This window comes from Lynx canadensis, chromosome B3 (assembly GCF_007474595.2).
Source record: "Lynx canadensis isolate LIC74 chromosome B3, mLynCan4.pri.v2, whole genome shotgun sequence".
Taxonomy (NCBI): domain Eukaryota; kingdom Metazoa; phylum Chordata; class Mammalia; order Carnivora; family Felidae; genus Lynx; species Lynx canadensis.
In genome coordinates, this window is record NC_044308.2 from 2965960 (window position 1) to 2986490 (window position 20531).

The following is a 20531-nucleotide window of genomic DNA, read 5'->3' on the forward strand; positions in this document are numbered from 1 at the left end:
AGAACTTTGGCATAACAATGCGCCCGAGAGAAAGAATAGAAGGAAAGGAACATGACAGTCATACTTCCCAAAAGCCTTTTAAAAATGCGATTGTCCAAAACTAACACGGGCTTAATGCTTTAAGGGTCTGACACAGAAGTCACTTACACATCTGTGAACAGCAAGGAGTGTCTGTGAAAGGCAACCAACATGTCTGTGAACCGACGCTCATGCCTTCAAAGTCAGGAACGCAACAGGGAGCAGTGGGGACCACGGCGCGGACAGAGTGTGCCCTGATGGGAAAGCCCCTGGTAACCTGCTGCGGCCAGTTCTTGCTAGGACCAAATGTCAACTGGGAGTTCCATCTTTCCATTTTAAAGAGAAGCATAAAAATAGCTGATATTTTTATGTTCAAGTCCTTGATTTTTAAATGTTGACCATGTACAACTCAGTCTCAAAGAAACAACACTGTGCAGCTCAACGCCTGGCTGGCCACACTGCAGGCTGAATCTGGAGCACAGGACATCGGTATGCAACCAGGAACATTCTGTGACAGATAATTATGTGGTACACGGACAGGTCTTTCGAAGGCATTGAGTGCACGGGGAAAGCCCTCCCGGGCCGTTACTTGCTTTTCTCCATTTTCGTTTGGAATGAGTTTCTGAAAAGGGTTGGGACAAAACCACCCACAGAAATGCCCTTTCTTTTCTTCATGTCTTGGGTATTTTCAATTTCATCAGAAGAATTTTCACACTGTGTTACCTTGGAAATATATTGGCCACTCTATTTCATATCCTCTGACTGAGGAAAGATGCACCCTGATTTGCCCAGAGAGGGGACAGAGGCTCAGTGTTAGAAACAAGAAGAGTTCTTAGAAGGACCCCTATGACGTGCCCAATGAGCGCATGTGATGAGATACAACTGAGGAAACAAACCAGGAAGGAAAGGGATGAGCCCCCATTTTCTCTGCAAGGAGACAGCACGCACAACACATTAGGACGTGCAGCATTGAACCGTTGACCATTTTCACGAAACTCCGCCTAGAGGTTTGAAACTGAACACAGCACAGCCAGAGTCTATAAATGCAAAAACAATCCCTCCCCTAAAATAAGTGAGGTTTGTTCCTTAACTGGTGGGGTTCAGAAGCAGAAACTAGAGGGAGACGAACAATTTTTAGGAAGCCGCTGCCAAGATGGAAAGACTCATGATACGCGCTCAGTGTAGAAACAATCACTGATGACTTCCTGGTAAACAAACGCAGCGTTTCAAAAATTCAAGATGTGAGGAGCTTCAGATGCAGGACATTTGAGAAAAGGCGCATCGTACCTTGAAAATGAAATCAGCCATCAAAGGTCCTGGGATCTTGAAGGTCTGCCTCTCCGAGCCCCTCTGAAATTCAACTGTGGTGTTTTCTACAACAAAAACTCCAGGGCTGTTAAAGCTGTGTTCTCTTTTGCTTCCTTGAAGTGTTTTTGATTCGATAACTAAAATTTAAAAACAGAAGTGAAATGAGAGAACTATCTTGAAAGCATTCGTTCTATTTCAAAAATTATTTCACTACACGTACACCAGCATAGGAAGTAGCAGGATTCTCGCACCGAGAGTCGTGACAGCGAGGCTTTTCTTTCCAGGAATTAACTTTATTTGTGCCAGCACCGCTCAGTTGAGTTCATACCTGAAGAACTGAGCCCCGAACGCCACGAGGCAGAGGTTCTTATACATTTTCTCTTTCTTTGTCTCCCATAGATGATAACACACAAACATGCAGTCTGATTAAGCGGTCTCATGTTACAAGGTCGTGAGGGATGTTGTCACATACACGTATAGCCAGGTTGCCTTGAGTTTTTGTTTTTTCCTTAGGGAGGGGACCCTACCATAATGATATCAACCCAATATCAACCTAGACACTTAGCTTACATGGACTCAGATTGGTGGGATACATATGCAAGCTTTTTAGTCGTCCACAAAGGTGTGAGGTCCAATTGGGTCTACGCAACAATTTGGAGCCATTCCCGCAATAAGGGGAAAGAGAAAACATCTCTTTCTTCCTACTTTTTCATGATGTCGCTATTATTCAAAGTAAAGATAGGTTACTCATTTGATCATCCATTGAGAAGATCTTAAGCCCAGTCTTTCATTTGGACAAAACCACCGTGAATTTTGAACTTGCTTTTTTCTTTTTTCAAGTAAACTTTTCATATTGAAATATAGATTCACAGGAAGTTGCAAAAATACTAGAGAGGTCCTATGCACCATTTTGCCCAAGGGAACAGTTACATCTTATATAATAACTACATTGCAGTATGAACACCAGGAAATCGACATCGGTAAAACGTGTGTATTCCTGTGCCATTTTATCACACATCACTGGGATGGAGACACAGCACTATATCATCACCACAAAGATCTCTCCCCCGCATGTTATCTCTTCATTCACATTTGCTTTTATATGAACAGAAGGGCTTTTAGACCTCCTACAGAAGAATGTCAACAGTTGAACCAAAACAGCATTTCTACTTTTTGTAAAGGATATTTCTTTCTGGTCTAAGGTTAAAAAAAAAAAAATTCAGGGGCACCTGGGTGGCTCGGTCGGGTGAGCATCGACTTCAGCTCAGGTCATGATCTCGCGGTCCGTGAGTTCGAGCCCCGCGTCAGGCTCTGTGCTGACAGCTCAGAGCCTGGAGCCTGTTTCAGATTCTGTGTCTCCCTCTCTCTGTCCCTTCCCTGCTCATGCTCTGTCTCTGTCTCCCAAAAATGCATAAACGCTAAAAATTTTTTTAAAATGTGTGGCCAGGGCCCGGGGTACATGCATTTCTGACCCCAGCTCTCTTTCCGTCTCTGCCTTGGGTTTTCACTGTCTTGTTTCTAAAATGTGGAGTCAGAACAGACAATATCACAGATCTTCTGCTCTGAAACCTATACTTGATTCATGCATATTCAGTGGCCCTTCGACCACCTTGAACCAAGGACACGACAGAACCCGAGCCCCAGGAAAGCTGAGAAAACACAACAAAACCGTCTGGCATCGGGGGCTGCTATCTGCACGCGGCTGTGTTTGGCTGTTTTCCTTTGATTTCTCTCTGCTCTCTGGAGCATCTGTGGGAATCCAAGAGCCCTGGACAGACTGCATAACACGCATTAGGAGACGTCCCTGATTATGCCTGACAGGCAGGCTGGGAACTTTTCTGGGAAAATTCAGAGCTCCTTGATCTACAGGAGTCATTAGCGGTCGAAGAATACTGCCGGCTACTTTCAGGCACACAAAACCCCAACCACGCTGGCCCTGATCGCTACGACCGCAGTGGATTTTTGGAAAGCGTGAGATTAAATTCATTTCCTGGTTCCAATGAAGATATAAAACTGTTACAAAGTGAGCTGTCAGAAAAACAAAGATGGGACACTAGAGATAGTAAGAAGGCCCCACACTGCATGGATTATCCCTCTGCAGTAAAGGAGGAGCAACAGCGAGCATTCTGGCAACATCAAAACACATGGCGAAACTGGACAAAATCCATCCACACAGAGGGCTTGAAGGACACGGAGCTTCTAGACAGAGGTTCAGCCTGAAATGAGTTGAGGTTAAATGCAGATAGTGTTCAGCGGCTTCCACGGCTGTGCTGGGGTTGCTTCAACACTGCGATAGCCTCTGCTAGGATCACAGCTTCCTAAGTGTCATCGGAATGCGGAGTCACAGCAGAGATGCCGGAATCTGGGAGGAAGGGGAAGGCTGGTCGGACATCCAGCCTTGAAAACCAAAGGCCAGCGTTTCTGTTAGTCTGGTCCTGGTGTTTTTTTGTTTTTTGGTTTTTTTTTTTTTGCTATCAAATCTATTCCATTACTTGGACAGTGTCCAGGACTGTTAGTGGCAAGGGCATGAGAACTTCAGGGAGCAAACCCACTCTTTTTGCCCTTTTTTCAAGGGCAGGTGAATTATCCAAACCACTCTTTCCCTCCAATGACACATATATGCTAATGAAAAAACTGTCTTTATGGCATTTTTTTCCAGAAGGTTCCCAGCTCTCCAGGTTGCAAATGCTGGCTGCATAGGTAGGACGTGGAAGGCAGGTTCTCTGATCGCTACTGTGTAGGAGTCAAAGGTGGGCGACTAAAGACAGGGGAAGGGATTTCATGAAAGTGGAGATCATGGATACAAGTGATTCAGATAATATGGACTAACAGAGCCACTGTGATGAATCCACAGGCGAGGTGGAGACCGGTGGAAAGCAACAATTCAGATGATGTGTTGACTTATAAATCCATTTTTAAGTGTTTATTAATTTTGAGCATTCTGCTGTATTTGACTGCAGCCCTATGTTGTGATGATGTACGATTCGTGGCTACTAAGAAATGCACATCGCCCTTCAGCTGATAGAGCTTTTCCGGACCCCTCCGTGGTTTCTGCAGCAAGAGGGCTTGTCCTGGGTGGAGACCAGGAAGCCCCTAAACATACCCACCACTAAAGGCAGAGGGTGTGTGCCTTCAGCCCTGCTGTCCACCGCTGACTTCTTTCTCCTCAGGCTTAAAACGGTGGGGGGTTGCAGAGAAGAGTGAAGAAAAAGATGATGTGTGGCCTCCAACAGATAAAAGTAGAATCAGAAGTCAAGATGCTTTCAAATTCCCCAGATCTTCACAGCTCAAGTCTATGATGGTGCCTTTAAATATTCTGATCCAGGGCACCTGTGTGGCTCAGCTGGCGAAGCATCTGACTTTAGGTCATGATCTCCTGGTTCGTGAGTTCCAGCCCCATGTCAGGCTCTGTGCTGACAGCTCGGAGCCTGGAGCCTGCCTCCGATTCTCTCTCTCTCTCTCTCTCTCTCTTTCTCTCTCTCTCTGCCCTTCCCCTGTTCACACTGTCTCTCTCTCAAAATAAATAAACATCTAAAAAATAATAAATAAATATTCTGATTCATTCCAGTTGTTTATCAGAGAGATATCTACAAAGATGATGGAAGCTTCTAGCTGCTTCCAGCGGAAGGGTGTGCACGGAGAAGCACCAGTCCAGGCATCTCTCTTTCAAAAGAGGTTAGCCTTCTGCTAACCATCCTCAAAAGGTCTCCTTAAATTCCAAGGCCACTAAAGTCCTGTTAGCTAAACATACTGAGCGTTCACACAGCTTTGGGAGTCAGAAATACATCAAACTTAGGTTTCGAGCAGTGCTGCATTTAGAGTACATGCGACCAGACTCACTAGTCGTTTCCTTTGGTCACTATGCATCTACGCTTGTATTTTTAGAGTCGACCCTTTAACAACACGGACTTGAACCACACAGGTCCACTGATAACAGGGATTTATTTTCAAGAAACACAGTCCCAGTACTGTCCATGTGTTTTCTCTTCCTTAAGACTTTCTTAATCACATTTTCTTTCTCTGGCTGACCTCATTGTAAGAATACTGTATATAAAACAGATAATATATAAAATATGTGTTAACTGACTATTTAAGTTGCCAGTAAGGCTTCTGCTCAACAATAGGCTGTTGGTGGTTCAATCCGGGGGGAGCCAAAAGTTTTACGCAGATCCTCCACTGTGCAGGGGTTGGTGCCCTTAACCCCCACATTGTTCAAGGTCAACTGTACATGTCTACACATGGTCAAAAATGATTCTTTTTACCAATAATGCAGGTTTTCAGTTTATGGCACCATGCCTTCTCACATTTACTGCTAGTCAAACACATTTAATGCCAAAGCTTTGCTATAATAAAATCTCCTTCCCAGGAATCCTTTTATTGCTTCCATTTTTGATGTTTTAGGGAAATGGGGGACTATGTTGGGGCCAGGCTTTGGACAGGACTGGAAATTTAGGATCTGAACACCTCTAGGCAGTAGGTAAGACAGACATTCTGTAATTAAATTCCATTCCACAGCAAAGAGACTGACATTAACATTAGTGAGTGTTCTCAGTTCTTAATGATGTAGCCTTTTGGAAGGTTGTAGTTAATGCAGATCTTCAAAGAATGATTTATTTCAGCAAAGTAAGCTTTATTTCAGGAATGTATCTTTGTTTCAAATAAAAAATTAAGAAAACAGTTGTATAAATCAAGAAAATAAAACCACTTCTATATTTAGATGTTCAGAAATGCTAACTAAATCCTTTGTAAACGAAGCCAGTTCTAATCATCAGCAGAGAACGAGAACTTTCAGAAACCCTTCCAGAGTCAATTGCAAGACTGTTCAGAAGGAGAAATGTTCCAAACAACAGCTCTGTCACCTTGGGAGAAATGGGAACATTTTTGAGCCCTGTTCTTGGAACAGTGCCAGTTTTGAGTATAAAGTTATATTTAGTATGCCAGAACATATTTGCATGTAAATGAATATTTTCCCTCAAAGTATTCATTTTTACTTATTCTGTTTACCATCTACCTATTCTGGTTTTGGAACTTACAAACCTACTTTTGCTTTTCGCAGCTGAATTTTGGGAAACCGCCTTAAGCATCATGAGAAAATTGGGCCCAGTTGCTGAAGATTTTTTAAACATCTTTTTGATACGCCATAAAATTCACATGCCATGAAATCTGCTCATTTAAACTGTAGTTTAACGATTTCAGTACATTCACAGAGTTGTGAAAACATCACCATGATCTAAGTTTAGAACATTTTTTGTCATCCCAAAGGAAATCCTATACCCACGAGCAGTCATGCCCCCATCTCCCCACAAATCTGACTCCCCCAAGCCCCAGGCAACCATCAGTCTCCTTTCTGTCTCCATAGATTTGCTTATTCTGGACATTAGACATAAATGGAATCGTATGATATGTGGCCCTTAGCATCTGGCCTTCTTTCACATGTTTTCAACGGCCATCCACGTTGTAGCACAGGTCGGTCCTTCGTTGTCTGCTACAGCAAAGTAATGTTCCACATACGCCACATTTTATTTATCCATCCATCAGGTGATGGACATTTGGGCTGGTTTCACTTTATGGTTATTATGAATCATGCTACTATTAACACTCAGCACTTTGTAGTTTTGAATCCAGAATTGTATGTCACAATGGGATCCCTCAAATGATCCTCAAAACTTGGATCTGAACGATTTTTACCTGTTTTCAAAAAACCAAGTTCACACTTGTAAGGATGAAGATTTACTCTCATCAAGAGCTCTAGGCTGTAAGCCATTTTAAAAAGAAGCTGAAAGAATGTTGTGATGCTTCCTTGCAGAGAAAGCCTTGAATAAAGTAACCATTATATGACTGTAAACATTTTGGTATTTTAGTTAAAAAATATTGGTCGCACTCTTCTGGTCATAAATCATAAAATGAAGTTAAGGGTAAAAAAAAAAAAAAAACCTTTCAAACAATTATTCACCCTTACTGCCCCAAAGACATTCTCTTGCTTCTCTGATTTAGATCATAATGTACTGCAGAATTTCTTGGGTTTTTTTCTTTTCAAGATTTTAATCTATATTACTGGTGATCTTAAACATGTTTACTTAAACATTTTGACATCACCTTTTCTCAGAGAACATTCCTGGTTTGAATGAATTCAAAATACACACACAGACACACACACACACACATTTAAAAGCTACCAAAGATGTAATATGCTTGTGGCCCAGAGAAAAATTTATAATAAAAAATCTAGGACGGCGGCTCGGAAGAAAAATGGCAAAAACTGTGTAGCACTTGGGTCCAGTGGACCTTGATTTGTGTACCTTTAAAATAGTTATAAATACTGGTTTGTACTTTTAAGGAAAGAGATTGCTGAACTCAGTAAGCTTCCTCAAGGCCAGGGAGCCAGTCTTGGCACAAACCCATTCTCCTGAGAATAAGACTGAGGAAGTCCTGCCTCTGGCCACAAGGAGACCTTGGGAAAGAAGCAAACTTTGGTATTTCCTGTTCTTTTAGGTCCTAAGAGAACAGAAGACAAAGACAGAGGAGATGCCATCTGACTTCGGCCAAAGAAACAATATAGCGGCAATCTTCTATCATTTCAAACTCAGTATTCTGGGAAATTGCTGGTTTACTCTCGCAGCCCCTGGACCCGATGTTGTGATGTGCTAGCAACAAAGCTTATACTTTTCAGCCATAATCACTGATATGGTTCTGTGTTTAAAAAAATTCTTTTTGTCCCAAACTGTTGAAATTTCTAGAAAACTCTTGAACCCCATTCTGATCTCCATGTAAAAATAGTTTATCCTCATTGTAACTCCATTTCTTCTCCCACAAGGGGATTAATTCCGACTGGTATATTTCCATGCCCTGGGGCAGGAGAACAGAAAAATTCAGGGTATTGATCATTCCCTAGTGATGGAGACGATTTCAGAGTGGTTGACAAAATCCTTGAGACGTCTGCCTACCTACCTGAGACCACAATGGAAGATTTTTGTTTTGGCTACATAAACTATCAGGAAATAAAAACATGTCAAGATTAAATTGTACTTACAAAGATGGGCCGGTCCTTTCAGTGTAATTCTTACACTTCGACTGCCTAGAGGAACAGCAATCACATTTTCTTCCCCTGGGAAAGAACACAAGACAAATACAGTAAACCTTGTGCGTGGAAGGCCTAACAACATAAGCAAGTCAGTGAAAACTGGGGGTATTTGCAAAGGGTTCTTTAACCACATTTTTGTCTTATTATCAAGCAATATCTGGAAAGCACTTACTGTGTGGAAGGCATATTAATACTACTCATAATTTTATCTAAATGCATTAAAATTTTTTTTAAGTTATTATTTATTTATTTTGAGAGAGAGAGAGGGAGAGGGAGAATCCCAAGCAGGCTCTGCACCATCAGTGTGGAGCCCAAGGCAGGGCTTGAACTCATGAACTGTGAGGTCATGACCTGATCTGAAGTCGGACACTTAACCGACTGAGCTACCCAGGCGTCCCTAAAACTTTTTTTTAATGTTTATTTATTTTTGAGGGGGAAAGAGAAAGAACACAAGCAGGGGAGGGGCAGAGAGAGAGAGGGAGACACAGAATCTGAAACAGGCTCCAGGCTCTGAGCCGTCAGCACAGAGCCCGACTCGGGGCTCGAACTCACGGACCGCGAGATCACGACCTGAGCCGAAGTTGGATGCTGAACAAACTGAGCCCCCCAGGTGCCCCTTAAATGCATTTTTAAAAGACTAAATTAAAGTTTAAAATCGATGCTACCACCTGTTCAGCCTCCATCTCCAGGCCTCGTTCAAGTGCTCTGATGGGGGGTGGTCCACACACTAGGGCCCTCGGGCTAAGCCTGGCCACACTCACTCACTTATGTCCTTTACCCACAAAGGCAGGATTGGGTGGTTGTAAGCGAGAGAGCAAGGCTCACAGGCCTAATCTCTCTACTATCTAGCCCTTCACAGAAAAAAGTCTGAAGATCCCTCGCCTAGGTAATCACCTTGTGTCTTTATCCCAGTCTTTAGAGATGTTCTTTTCTTCCATGCTGTTACACATTCTGAAATTAATTCTCATGGCTACATGATAATCTGGGCTCATGTATAAAATTTTACCCCAGCAGTCCCCCATTTGAACATTAAGTCTGTTACTCCATGATATTAGCCTGTTATCATTGATATGAATTACTTGGAGCACAGACTGTTTTTGTGTAACTTCCAGAGAACACTTTTTTTTTTTTTTTTTTTTGATAAATGCTGGGACAAAATGGTTGGATCAAAGGATGTTACTATGTTTGCTGACTTGTCTGTAAGTTTTCATTACATAAAAACACCTGTTTATTACGGAAAATTGAAAAAAATGCAAACAAGCAAGGAGATAAAACCATTTCTAATCCTGCTGCCCAGAGATTATCACCTCTAACACTTGGATAAATATTCTTTCCAGATTTTGTTTGTTTGTTCCTAATATACATAGGTGCAAAACAAAACAATGAACACTATTTAAATGTCCACTATTAAGGGGAGAGGTGAAACAAACAGTGATACACACATACTCAGGAATACTCTACACCTGATAAAAGTAAAGATAAGAAGCTATAGGACTTGATGTGGAATTAAAGCCAACATACATACTGATGACTAAGAAAGGGAAGGTAAAAAACAATATATGTGGGCAATGATTTCTTGGATAAGACACCAAAAGCACAGGCAACAAATAAAAACAAATAAATTGGACTATATCACAATTAAACTTTTGTGCGTCAGAGGATACTATGAACAAGAGTAAAAACGGAACGGGAGAAAATATTTACAAATCACATATCAGATAAGGGGTTAATATCCAGAACATATGAAGAACTTGTACAACTCAACAATGAACAACCAACCCAATGAAAAACGAGCAAAGGACTGGAACAGACATTTCTCCAAAGAGAATATACACATGGTCATTAAGTGCATAAAAACACGCTCAACGTCACTACTCTTTAGGGAAATGCAAAGCAAAACCACAATGAGATCCCACTTCATACCTATTAGGATGGCCATTATAAAAAAAAACATAAAATAAAACCAGAAAATAATCCTTAGGATGAGGAGAAATCAGAATACCATGAACCATTGGTGGGAATATAAAATGGTTCTACCACCAGAAAGAACAGTTCCTCAAAATATTATATACAGAACTACCATATGATTCACCAATTCCACGTCTGGGTTCAAACCCCAAAGAACTGAAAGCAGGGATTCAGACAGAGACTTGCATACCCGCGTTTACAAAATTATTTACAATAGTCAAAGGCGGAAGCAACCCAAGTGTCCATCCACAGATGAGTGGAAAGACACCACGTGGTAAACACATATAATGGAATAGTATTCGTCCTTAAAGGGGGCAATTCTGACACATGCTGTGTAACACGGATGAACCACAAAGATGTTATGCTACGTGAAATAAGCCAGTCACAAAAGGATAAATATTGTATAATTCCATTCATATGAGTAGTCAAGTTCACAGAGACAGAAAGGAGAATGGTGGGTGTCAGGAGTTGGGGTAGGAGACAATGGAGAGTTCTTGTTTGTTTAGTGGGTACAGACTTTCAGTTTTGCAAGATAAAAAAGGCTGGAGACAGATGGTGGTAATAATGGTTACACACCAACGTGAACGTATTTAATGCCACTGATCGATACGCTTAAAAATGATTAACATGACTGGGGAGCCTGGGTGGCTCAGTTGGTTAAGCATCCAACTTCTGCTCAGGTCATGATCTCACAGTTTGTGGGTTCAAGCCCTGCATCAGGCTCTGTGCTGATGGCTCAGAGCGTGGAGCCTGCTTCTGCTTCTGTGTCTCCCTCTCTCTCTGCCCTTCCCCCACTCACGCTCTGTCTCTGTGTCAAAAATAAGTAAACATTAAAAAAAATTAAAAAATGATTAACATGATCAATTGTAGGTTATGCATAATTTACCACATTAAAAATGTGTAAGACACAAACTCATTATAAAGTACATGTGTTTAAGTATTGCATTCTCATGTATATGTAATTTTTTTAATTTTTTAATGTTTATTTATTTTTGAGAGAGAGAGACAGAGCATGAGCAGGGGAGGGGCAGAGAGAGAGAGGGGGAGACGCAGAATCTGAAACAGTTCCAGGCTCTGAGCTGTCAGCACAGAGCCCGATGTGGGGCTCAAACCCACAAACTGTGAGATAATGACCTGAGCCAAAGTCAGACACACAACCAACTGAGCCACCCACGGGCACCCCCGTGTATATGTAACTTATAGCAATATATACATGTATATATTATAATACATTGTGTTGTATATAGGTACATGGAATAACATGGTATAAACATAATAATATGAGAATGCATGGCACTGTGCAATTGCATATCAGAAAATAACAGAGTGAGATTTTGATTATTTAATCCTTTAAATTCATGGAAGAGTTTTCACCAAACTGTTGACAGTGGTTAACTGGGGAAAGGGATGAAAGTTCCAGAAATTACTGAAGAAGACCATAGTTCTGTATTTTTTGACTTTTGTATAATGGCAATGCACTGATGAGTTACTTTTCAAATACAATATTATAAAGCTAGTAACATTTTTTACAAAAGAAGATAGAAACTGGAAAGGAAAAAAAGGACCAGGGCCAAAAAGTTTTACTGGATGAGTTTTGGAAAACCTTAAGTAAGTAGGTACGTTGCACATAAAAAGAAGACTGAGGGGCACCTGGGTGGAGTCTGTTGGGCATCTGACTTCAGCTCAGGTCATGATCTCATGGTTTGTGGGTTCGAGTCCTGCACCAGGCTCTATGCTGACAGCTTAGAGCCTGGGGCCTGCTTTAGATTCTGTGTCTCCCCCTCTCACTGTCCCTCCCTTGTTCATGCTCTGTCTCTCTCTGTCTCTCAATAATAAATAAACGTTAAAAAAAATAAAAAAAGAAGAAGATGGAAAGATTCTCAGTAATAGATAACTAAAATAACTCAGATACCCAAACCAAACACAGCACAAAAATAAACAGATGAACCAAATCTTATTTATGATCATAGATATAAAAATAAAAACTGAAACAAAGCAAATTAATTACAGATTGTATCACAAGAATTATGTATCATGACTCAAGAGAATATATGCTAAAAACCATTGATTTAACATGATAAAAACTTGTTAATATAATTGGTTATATTAAGAGATCAAAAAAGTTAAATGTTATGATCATTAAATGAGTATAAAAAGGTATCTGATGAAATTCAGCATACATCGTAAGATTCCTACTAAAGCCAGGAACAGAAGGAAGCATCCTTAATTTAATAAAGAATCAGAAGCATGAGCAGACTTAGTGGTGAAACATTAGAATCATTTCCATGTAGTCAGGAACAAAATGAGGATTATCGTCACCATTTTTTTCCATACTCTTCTGGGGATCACTTTCTTACTCAATGTAACTAGAAAACAAATAACATATAAAAATATATATTGGAAAGAAAAAATTTTAATGCCATTATTTGTAAATTGTCTAAGTAAAAATTCAAGAAGAAAAATCCATTACAGGTCAATATCCCTGAAGAATATAGATGAAAAAATTGTCAACAAAATACTAGCATACCACATTCAGCAGCACGTTAAAATGATCATTCACCAAAATCACATGGGATTTATTTTCCTAGGATGCAAGGATGGTTTGATATATAATCAATGTGATACACATCACATTAACAGAATAAACGAAAAGAATCATATGATCATCTCAATAGAAACAGAGAAAACGCATCTAACAAATTCAACATCCACTCATGATAAAAACTCTTAACAAATTAGGGACAGAAAGAACATATCTCAACATATTAAAGGCAATATATGACAAGCCCACAGCTAGCATCATATTCAGTGGTGAAAGGTTGAAAGCTTTTCCTCTAAGATCAGGAACAACACAGACATTCCCATTCTCACCACTTGTATTCAACACAGCACTGGAAGTGCTAGCTGGAGTAGTAAGGCAAGGAAGAGATAACAGGTATCACAATTGGAAAAGAAGAAGTAAAATTGTCTCTATTTGCAAGTGACATGATTTTATATAAAGACCCTTGAACAATGCAGAGATTAGGGACACCAATCACTCACGCCATCAAAAATCTGCCTATAACTTCCTCAAAAACTTAACTGCTAATAGCCTACTCTTGACCAGAAGCCTTACCAAAAACATAAACAGTTGATGAATGCATATTTTGTATGATACATGTATTATACACTACATTCTTACAATAAAGTAAGCTCAAGAAAAGAAAATATTAAGAAAATCATAGCAAGAGGAAATACATTTACAGGACTGGACTGTATTTATCAAAATAAAAATGCACATATAAGTGGACCCATGCAGTTCAAACCCATTGCTGTTCAAGTGTTAACTATCTCGAAAATCCAAAGACATGACCAAAAACATGTTGATCTAATAACAAATTCAGTAGAGTTGCAATATACAAAATTAGCATATAAAAATCAATAGCACTTCTATACACTAAAAGTAAATCTGAAAAAAAGTAAAGAAATTGATCTCATTTACCATAGCATCAAAAACAATACTTAGGAATCAATTTAACTAAGGAGGTGAAAGATCTCTACTCTGAAAACTGCGAGACCATGATGAAAGAAACTGAAGATACATATACATCTAAAGGCATCTTAAGTTCATGGGCTGGAAGAATTAGTATTGCTAAGATGTCAATACTACCAAAGGCCATCTATAGATTTGATACAATCCCTTTAAGATTCCAACAGCATTTTTTACACAAGTAGAAAAAATAGTCCTAAAATTTACATGGAACCACAAAAGACCATAAATAGCCAAAGAAATCCTGAGAAGGAAGAACATAGCAGGAGGCATCAAACTTTTGGATTTCAAAGCTAGACTTAAAAGGCTACACTTATTAAAACAGCGTGGTATATAATAACAACAACACAAACAGACCAACAAAAAGTATTAAGAGCCCAGAAATAAACCCAAGCACATACAGTCAACTAATACTTGACAATGGAGCCCAGGATACTCAACGGAGCAAAGATGGTCTCTTCAATAAACGTGTTGGAATAATGGGATTTTTACACATAAAAGAATGAAACTGGACCGACATCTTACACCATTAACAAAAATTAACCTGAAATGGGGCACCTGGGTGGCTCAGTTGGTTAAGCATCCAACTTCAGTTCAAGTCATGATCTCACAGATTGTGAGTTCGAGCCCCGCCTCAGGCTCTGTGCTGACAGCTCAGAGCCTGGGGCCTGCTTCGGATTCTGTGTCTCCCCACCTTTCTCTCTGTCCCTCCCCTGCTTGATCTCTGTCTCTCTCTCAAAAATAAAGATTATTTTTTTAATTAACCTGAAATGAATTAGAGATTTAAATGTAAGAGATTTAAATGGGAAACCAGGAAACTCCGGAAAAAAACATAGGAATAGATGCTCCTTGACATGGGTCTTGTCAACATTTTTATTGCACAAGCAATAAAATAAAATATAAACAAATGGGACTACATCAAACTAAAAAGGTTTTGCATAGCAAAAGAAACCATCATCAAAGTGAAAAGACAACCTATGGAATGGGAAATATACTTGCAAACCATATATCTGATAAGGGGTTAATATCCAAAATTTATAATGAATTCATACAACTCAATAGCAAAACAAACAAATAAAAACCCAATTTTAAAATGGGCAAAAGATATGAATAGTCATATCTCCAAAGAAGATATATGAAAGACCAATAGGTACTTGAAAAGATTCTCAACACTCCTGGCCATAAGAAAAATACAAATTAAAACTACAATGAGCCATCGCCTCATGCCTGTCAGAATGGCCGGAATAAAAAGACAAGAGATAACAAATGCTGGCACAGATGTGGATACAAGGAAACCCTTCTGCACTGTTGGTGGGATTATAAATTGTAACACCTACCATGGAAAACAGTATGAAGGATCCTCAAAAAACTAAAACTAGAACAATTATATGATCTAGCAACTCCACTTCTGGGAATATATCCAAAGGAAATGAAAACACTAACCCAGAAAGATATCTGCACCTGCATGAGCACTGCAGCATTATTTACAAAAGTCAAACATGGAAATCAATAGATGAACAGATATAAGTCAATCTATGCCTATGTCTATGGCTATGTCTATATAAATGTATGTGTACACACACATATACACACACTGGAATATTATTCAGCCATAAAAAATGCGGAAATCCTACCATCTGCAAGAATATGGGTGGACCCTGAAGGCATAATGCTAAATGAAATAAGTCAGATGGAGAAAAAATACTGTATGATTCCACTCATATGCGGAGTCTAAAAACAAAACAAAACAAAAAACAAATCCATAGACAAAGAGATCCAACTTGTGATTACCAGAGACAGAGGGAGAGGGAAGGGGGAATTGGAAGAAAGTGATCAAAAGGTACAAGCTTCCATTTCCAAGAAATTTAAGACTAGGGATGTAATGTACAGCATGATGACGATAGCTAACCATGATATAGAACATATAGGAGAAATTTTCTCATCACAAGGAGAATTTTTTTTCCTTTTTCCTTTTCTTATTTCTTTTCTTTTTATTGTATCCATATGAGAAGATGAATGTTAGCTAAACCTCTATGGTAATCATTTCACAAAATATGTAAGTCATGTTATATGGTTCAAACCTATACAGTGATGTTTTGCCATTTACTTTTCAATAAAACTGGGGAAAAACACTATAACTCCCCCAAAATTCAGAAAGTATTGATATTAAATAAACTGTTTTCCTGCATTTTAATTAATATTTAATTATATACTATAATGATATTTTATAGCTAATATATATTATACTCATTAAAAGGTTAACATATTAATATACAATATTACATATATATACATACACACTAGTATTTATTCGTAGTCTGTCTCCTGAAAATCCAAAAAATATTAACCAACTCAGTAGCAATGAACACCCATGCATCCATATGGTGTCTCCAAATACCATTTCCCACTAAAAAGAACCAGCGCGTCTTTAAAGAAATGGTTCCGTCCAGGTCTGGGTCAGAAAATGAACTAGATAATCCTAGAACACTATGGAATAACAAAAGTATGGGAGCTCTCAAAGACATGAGTCATGTGAACCGAACTAGAATTACATGAAAGGGAGTCAACATAAGAGTATCCAACTGGGCAAAAATGTGACAATTTGAACAATAAGAATAATAACTGCAATGGAGCAGATCACATGAAATATGTCTAAATCCTTAAGCTCATACTAACACTGGAAAAAAATCACTGGTCACATTTTGAGGATGCTACAAGCCAACTCATTATTTTGAAAAATGGTAAATAAAGACAAAAGAATAATGCATTTACCATGCCTTTCCACACGAATTACACCTCAGGGAAACCAAATAGTTTATAAGGTGAAGTTTTTCTTTATAGAAGTATCCAAGCTGATAAATGAAGCACTTACATAATATTATCATTTATACATTAATTATCACTGATGGCTATAGCATCACAATAAGACAGAAAACCATGCATCATGTGCCTCCTAATATGATGTGATAGGAAATGCATAACACCAGCTTTAAACTATTCTTACCAGAACAAGCAAATACATCGGAATATGATCAAACCTTTACATCTAACTACCTATTCACACGAAATGTATAGTGCAAAGGAACATAATATACCACATCATGGAAATGTAATGAGAAAAATATAGATTATGGGAAAACCTGTTAGACAAACAAACAGTTTCCTTAACAAATAAATCTCAAGGGAAAAAATAGAAGGGTGTGCTTATAATGAAAAATGAATTAAACATAATTAAGAATAAAAAGAGAGAAGAACATACTTCTAATTAAAAAATAACGAAGAGACATAACATCCAAATGCAACATACAGACCTTATATAGAGACTAACTTGAATACGTAACCAAAAATGATGGAGTAAGGACTCTGAAAGCCACTCTTTCATGAAAATACTAGGAAAAAACTGTCAGAATTCACCGTTTCAAAATTCTGGAAAGTAACTTAAGGCTTGTAGAGCAAAGCCTGAGCTTAAATCTGAGAAAAATTGATTAAAGAAAATCCCCTGGGGCGCCTGGGTGGCGCAGTCGGTTAAGCGTCCGACTTCAGCCAGGTCACGATCTCGCTGTCCGTGAGTTCGAGCCCCGCGTCAGGCTCTGGGCTGATGGCTCGGAGCCTGGAGCCTGTTTCCGATTCTGTGTCTCCCTCTCTCTCTGCCCCTCCCCCGTTCATGCTCTGTCTCTCTCTGTCCCAAAAATAAATAAACGTTGAAAAAAAAAAAAAAAAGAAAATCCCGTGATAAGAACCACAAATTTTGTGGCATTTTCAATAGCCTGTTCCCATATTCCCCATTCTCAGCCTCTGTTGTAACCTCAAAGACCAACAGCATTATCACTGTGAAAATCAGCAGCCCAGAAGATGCCGGAAGATGCTGCAGGGGCAGAATATGGTTGGAGCTCCTTCAAAGCCCCAATTCTCAACTGTCATTGCTTGACTTGCACAGTGGTTCCCTGGAGGGCCTCACTCACAAAGCTGTCTTTATTTTATGTACCTAGGGGCCTGCCCAGTACAAACAGCCTTTTCCTGAGGGGCGCTTGTCCAAAACAATCAGAGGCAATTTGTTAACATTGAGGCTGCCCAAGGTGGTAGATAACAGCTGAAGAAAACCATAAGCTATCCAAAAAGCTTAAAGGGGAAATCTGGAGAAATAGAGATGTCCACAGGGGGCTTTGGAAAGCTCCATCGCATTCCTGGGAATCTAGAAGGCCATACATACAGGCTGGGCTATGTGCACGTCAGGGCTGTGAGTATACTCAGAAAAGACCTGAAAAGGCCCTACGTTCTCACCCCTGGCTGACCTTGAGGCTCTGCAACAGGAAAGAAGTGTAGGTTATAACAGAGTTGTCAGATGTCTGGCTGAGTGTTGAACTGTGCCTCCACACATACACAGAGCCCTTCAGCAAAGACTTGCTGATTTCAGACATTTTAAGCCTCTATCCAATCACTAGTTGACCGCTAAACCAACTGAGCACAGTCTTCAGTAGCTACATGGGACAAAGGATACAGACCTCACAAAATTGGGTCCGAGAAAATCACTAAACAAACAGTAGCCACCAAGAGTGACACACTAGGGGTGGCGTGGGGCGGGGAGAATTTGATTTCCAGATATGCAACATTATATTGAAGACGTCTAATTTTCAACAAAAAGTTACAAGACGTACAAAAAAAAATAAGAAAGTATGGCTCATACACAGGAAAAAAAAAGCAACCAATAGGAACTGTATCTAAATAAGCCCAGAGTTGGAATTTTACACAAAAACCTTAAACAAGCTATTTTAAATATGCTCAAAGAACTAAAAGAAATCATATTTAAACTGAACAAGCAAACTATAATATTTATGAGATGATCTGAAAAAAGTGAACACAGACTGGATATTTGATGATATTAAGGGATTAGTGTTAATTTTTAGATATAATAATGGCTTTGTGATTATGTTTTTAAAGAGTCTTAATTTAGGGGCGCCTGGGTGGCTCAGTCGGTTAAGCACCTGACTTCAGCTCAGGTTGTGATCTCGCCGTTCTGAGTTTGAGCCCCATACCAGGCTCTGTGCTGACAGCTTAGAGCCTGGAGCCTGCTTAGGGTTCTGTGTCTTCCTCTCTCTTTGCCCCACCCCACTCACGCTCTGTCTCTCTGTCTCTCAAAAATGAATAAACAATTTTTTTTTTTAAAGAGAGTCTTAATTTAGAAGAATAAAGGTCTAAGATTTAAACTTAATACCCTGGAAAATATATATAAAAAATAAAACAGAAATCATGATATGATTGTCAGACAAAGTTTAACTCAAGGGAAAAACACATTAAATATTTAAAGGAAAAGCACTTCATAATAATCTAGGAAATAATTCAGCTATCATGACTTTCATATGTGCTTTAGATTAATGGTACTGAAATATATGAAGCAAAATCTATAGGAACACAAGGAGAAATAGGAGAAAATGCCTATTAATAATAAGACAATAATACACAACGTGGGGCTTGAATGACAACCCTGAGAGCATGACCTGAGAAAGGACCTAGACTCGGGACACTCAACCGACTGAACCATGGAGGTGCCCCGTATCTTTCGATTCTTTAAAAAAATTTTTTTTAATGTTTATTCATTTTTGAGACAAAGACAGAGTGTTAGCAGGCGAGGGACAGAAAAAGGGAGACACAGAATCTGAAGCAGGCTCCAGACTCTGAGCTGTCAGAACAGAGCCCGATGCTGGGCTCGAACTCACAAACCAATGAGATCGTGACCTGAGCTGAAGTCAGACGCTTAACCGACTGAGCCACCCCAGGTGCCCCAAGAATTAAAATGACCAGAAGATTATGAAAAGATGCCCAACTCACTGGTAATCACAGAAATGCAAACTGAAAACAAGATACATTTCACTTATCCCATTAGTGAAAGTGAAATGCTCTCATAAATTTTAATCTGTTTGTGAAGATGATGGTAAATCCTATGGGAGGAAAAATTAGCAGTGTCTTTGAAAAATAAAAACATATCATCAAAGATACACTTGTACAAAGGTGAACAAGCATAGCAAAACCAAGAAAAAAACCTAAACGTTCATTAATACGAGTCTGGTTAAATAGATCATGGCACATCTTCCTAGGCCATCACTTTAAAAAGATAAAGCAGGAATTTGGGTAGGACGGGCGCAGGAAGATGGCGGCGTAGGAGGACGCTGGGCTCACCGCGCGTCCTGCTGATCACTTAGATTGCACCCACACCTGCCTAAATAACCCAGAAAACCGCCAGAGGATTAGCAGAACGGAGTCACCGGACCCAAGTGCCGACGAGAGGCCCACGGAAGAGGGTAGGAAGGGCGGCGAGGCGGTGCGCGCTCCACGGACTGGCGGGAGGGAGCCGGGGCGGAGGGGCGGCTCGCCGGCCAAGCAGAGCCCTCGAGTCCGGCTTGCAAAAGCGGAGGGGCCTGACGGACTGTGTTCCGACAGCAAGCGCGACTTAGCGTCTGGGAGGTCATAAGTTAACAGCTCTGCTCGGAAAGCGGGAAGGCTGGAGGACAAAGGGAGGGTGAGCTGCGGAGCCCCCGGACGACAGAGCTCAGTTTGGCGGGGAACAAAGGCGCTCGCCAGCGCCATCTCCCCCGCCCATCCCCCAGCCAAAATCCCAAAGGGAACCGGTTC

General features: G+C 40.0%; 1 protein-coding gene across 1 annotated transcript in view; it reads right to left on the reverse strand.

Annotated features, from left to right (window-relative positions):
* Positions 1-20531, reverse strand: part of ADAMTSL3 (ADAMTS like 3) — a 351345-nt gene that overhangs the window by 157477 nt on the left and 173337 nt on the right. Inside the window, exons 7-8 of the mRNA XM_032593550.1 lie at positions 8357-8431; positions 1306-1463 (exon numbers count right to left, since the gene is read on the reverse strand). Of these exons, the coding sequence (XP_032449441.1) occupies positions 1306-1463; positions 8357-8431 (233 nt within the window). The remainder of the gene's footprint in view (positions 1-1305; positions 1464-8356; positions 8432-20531) is intronic.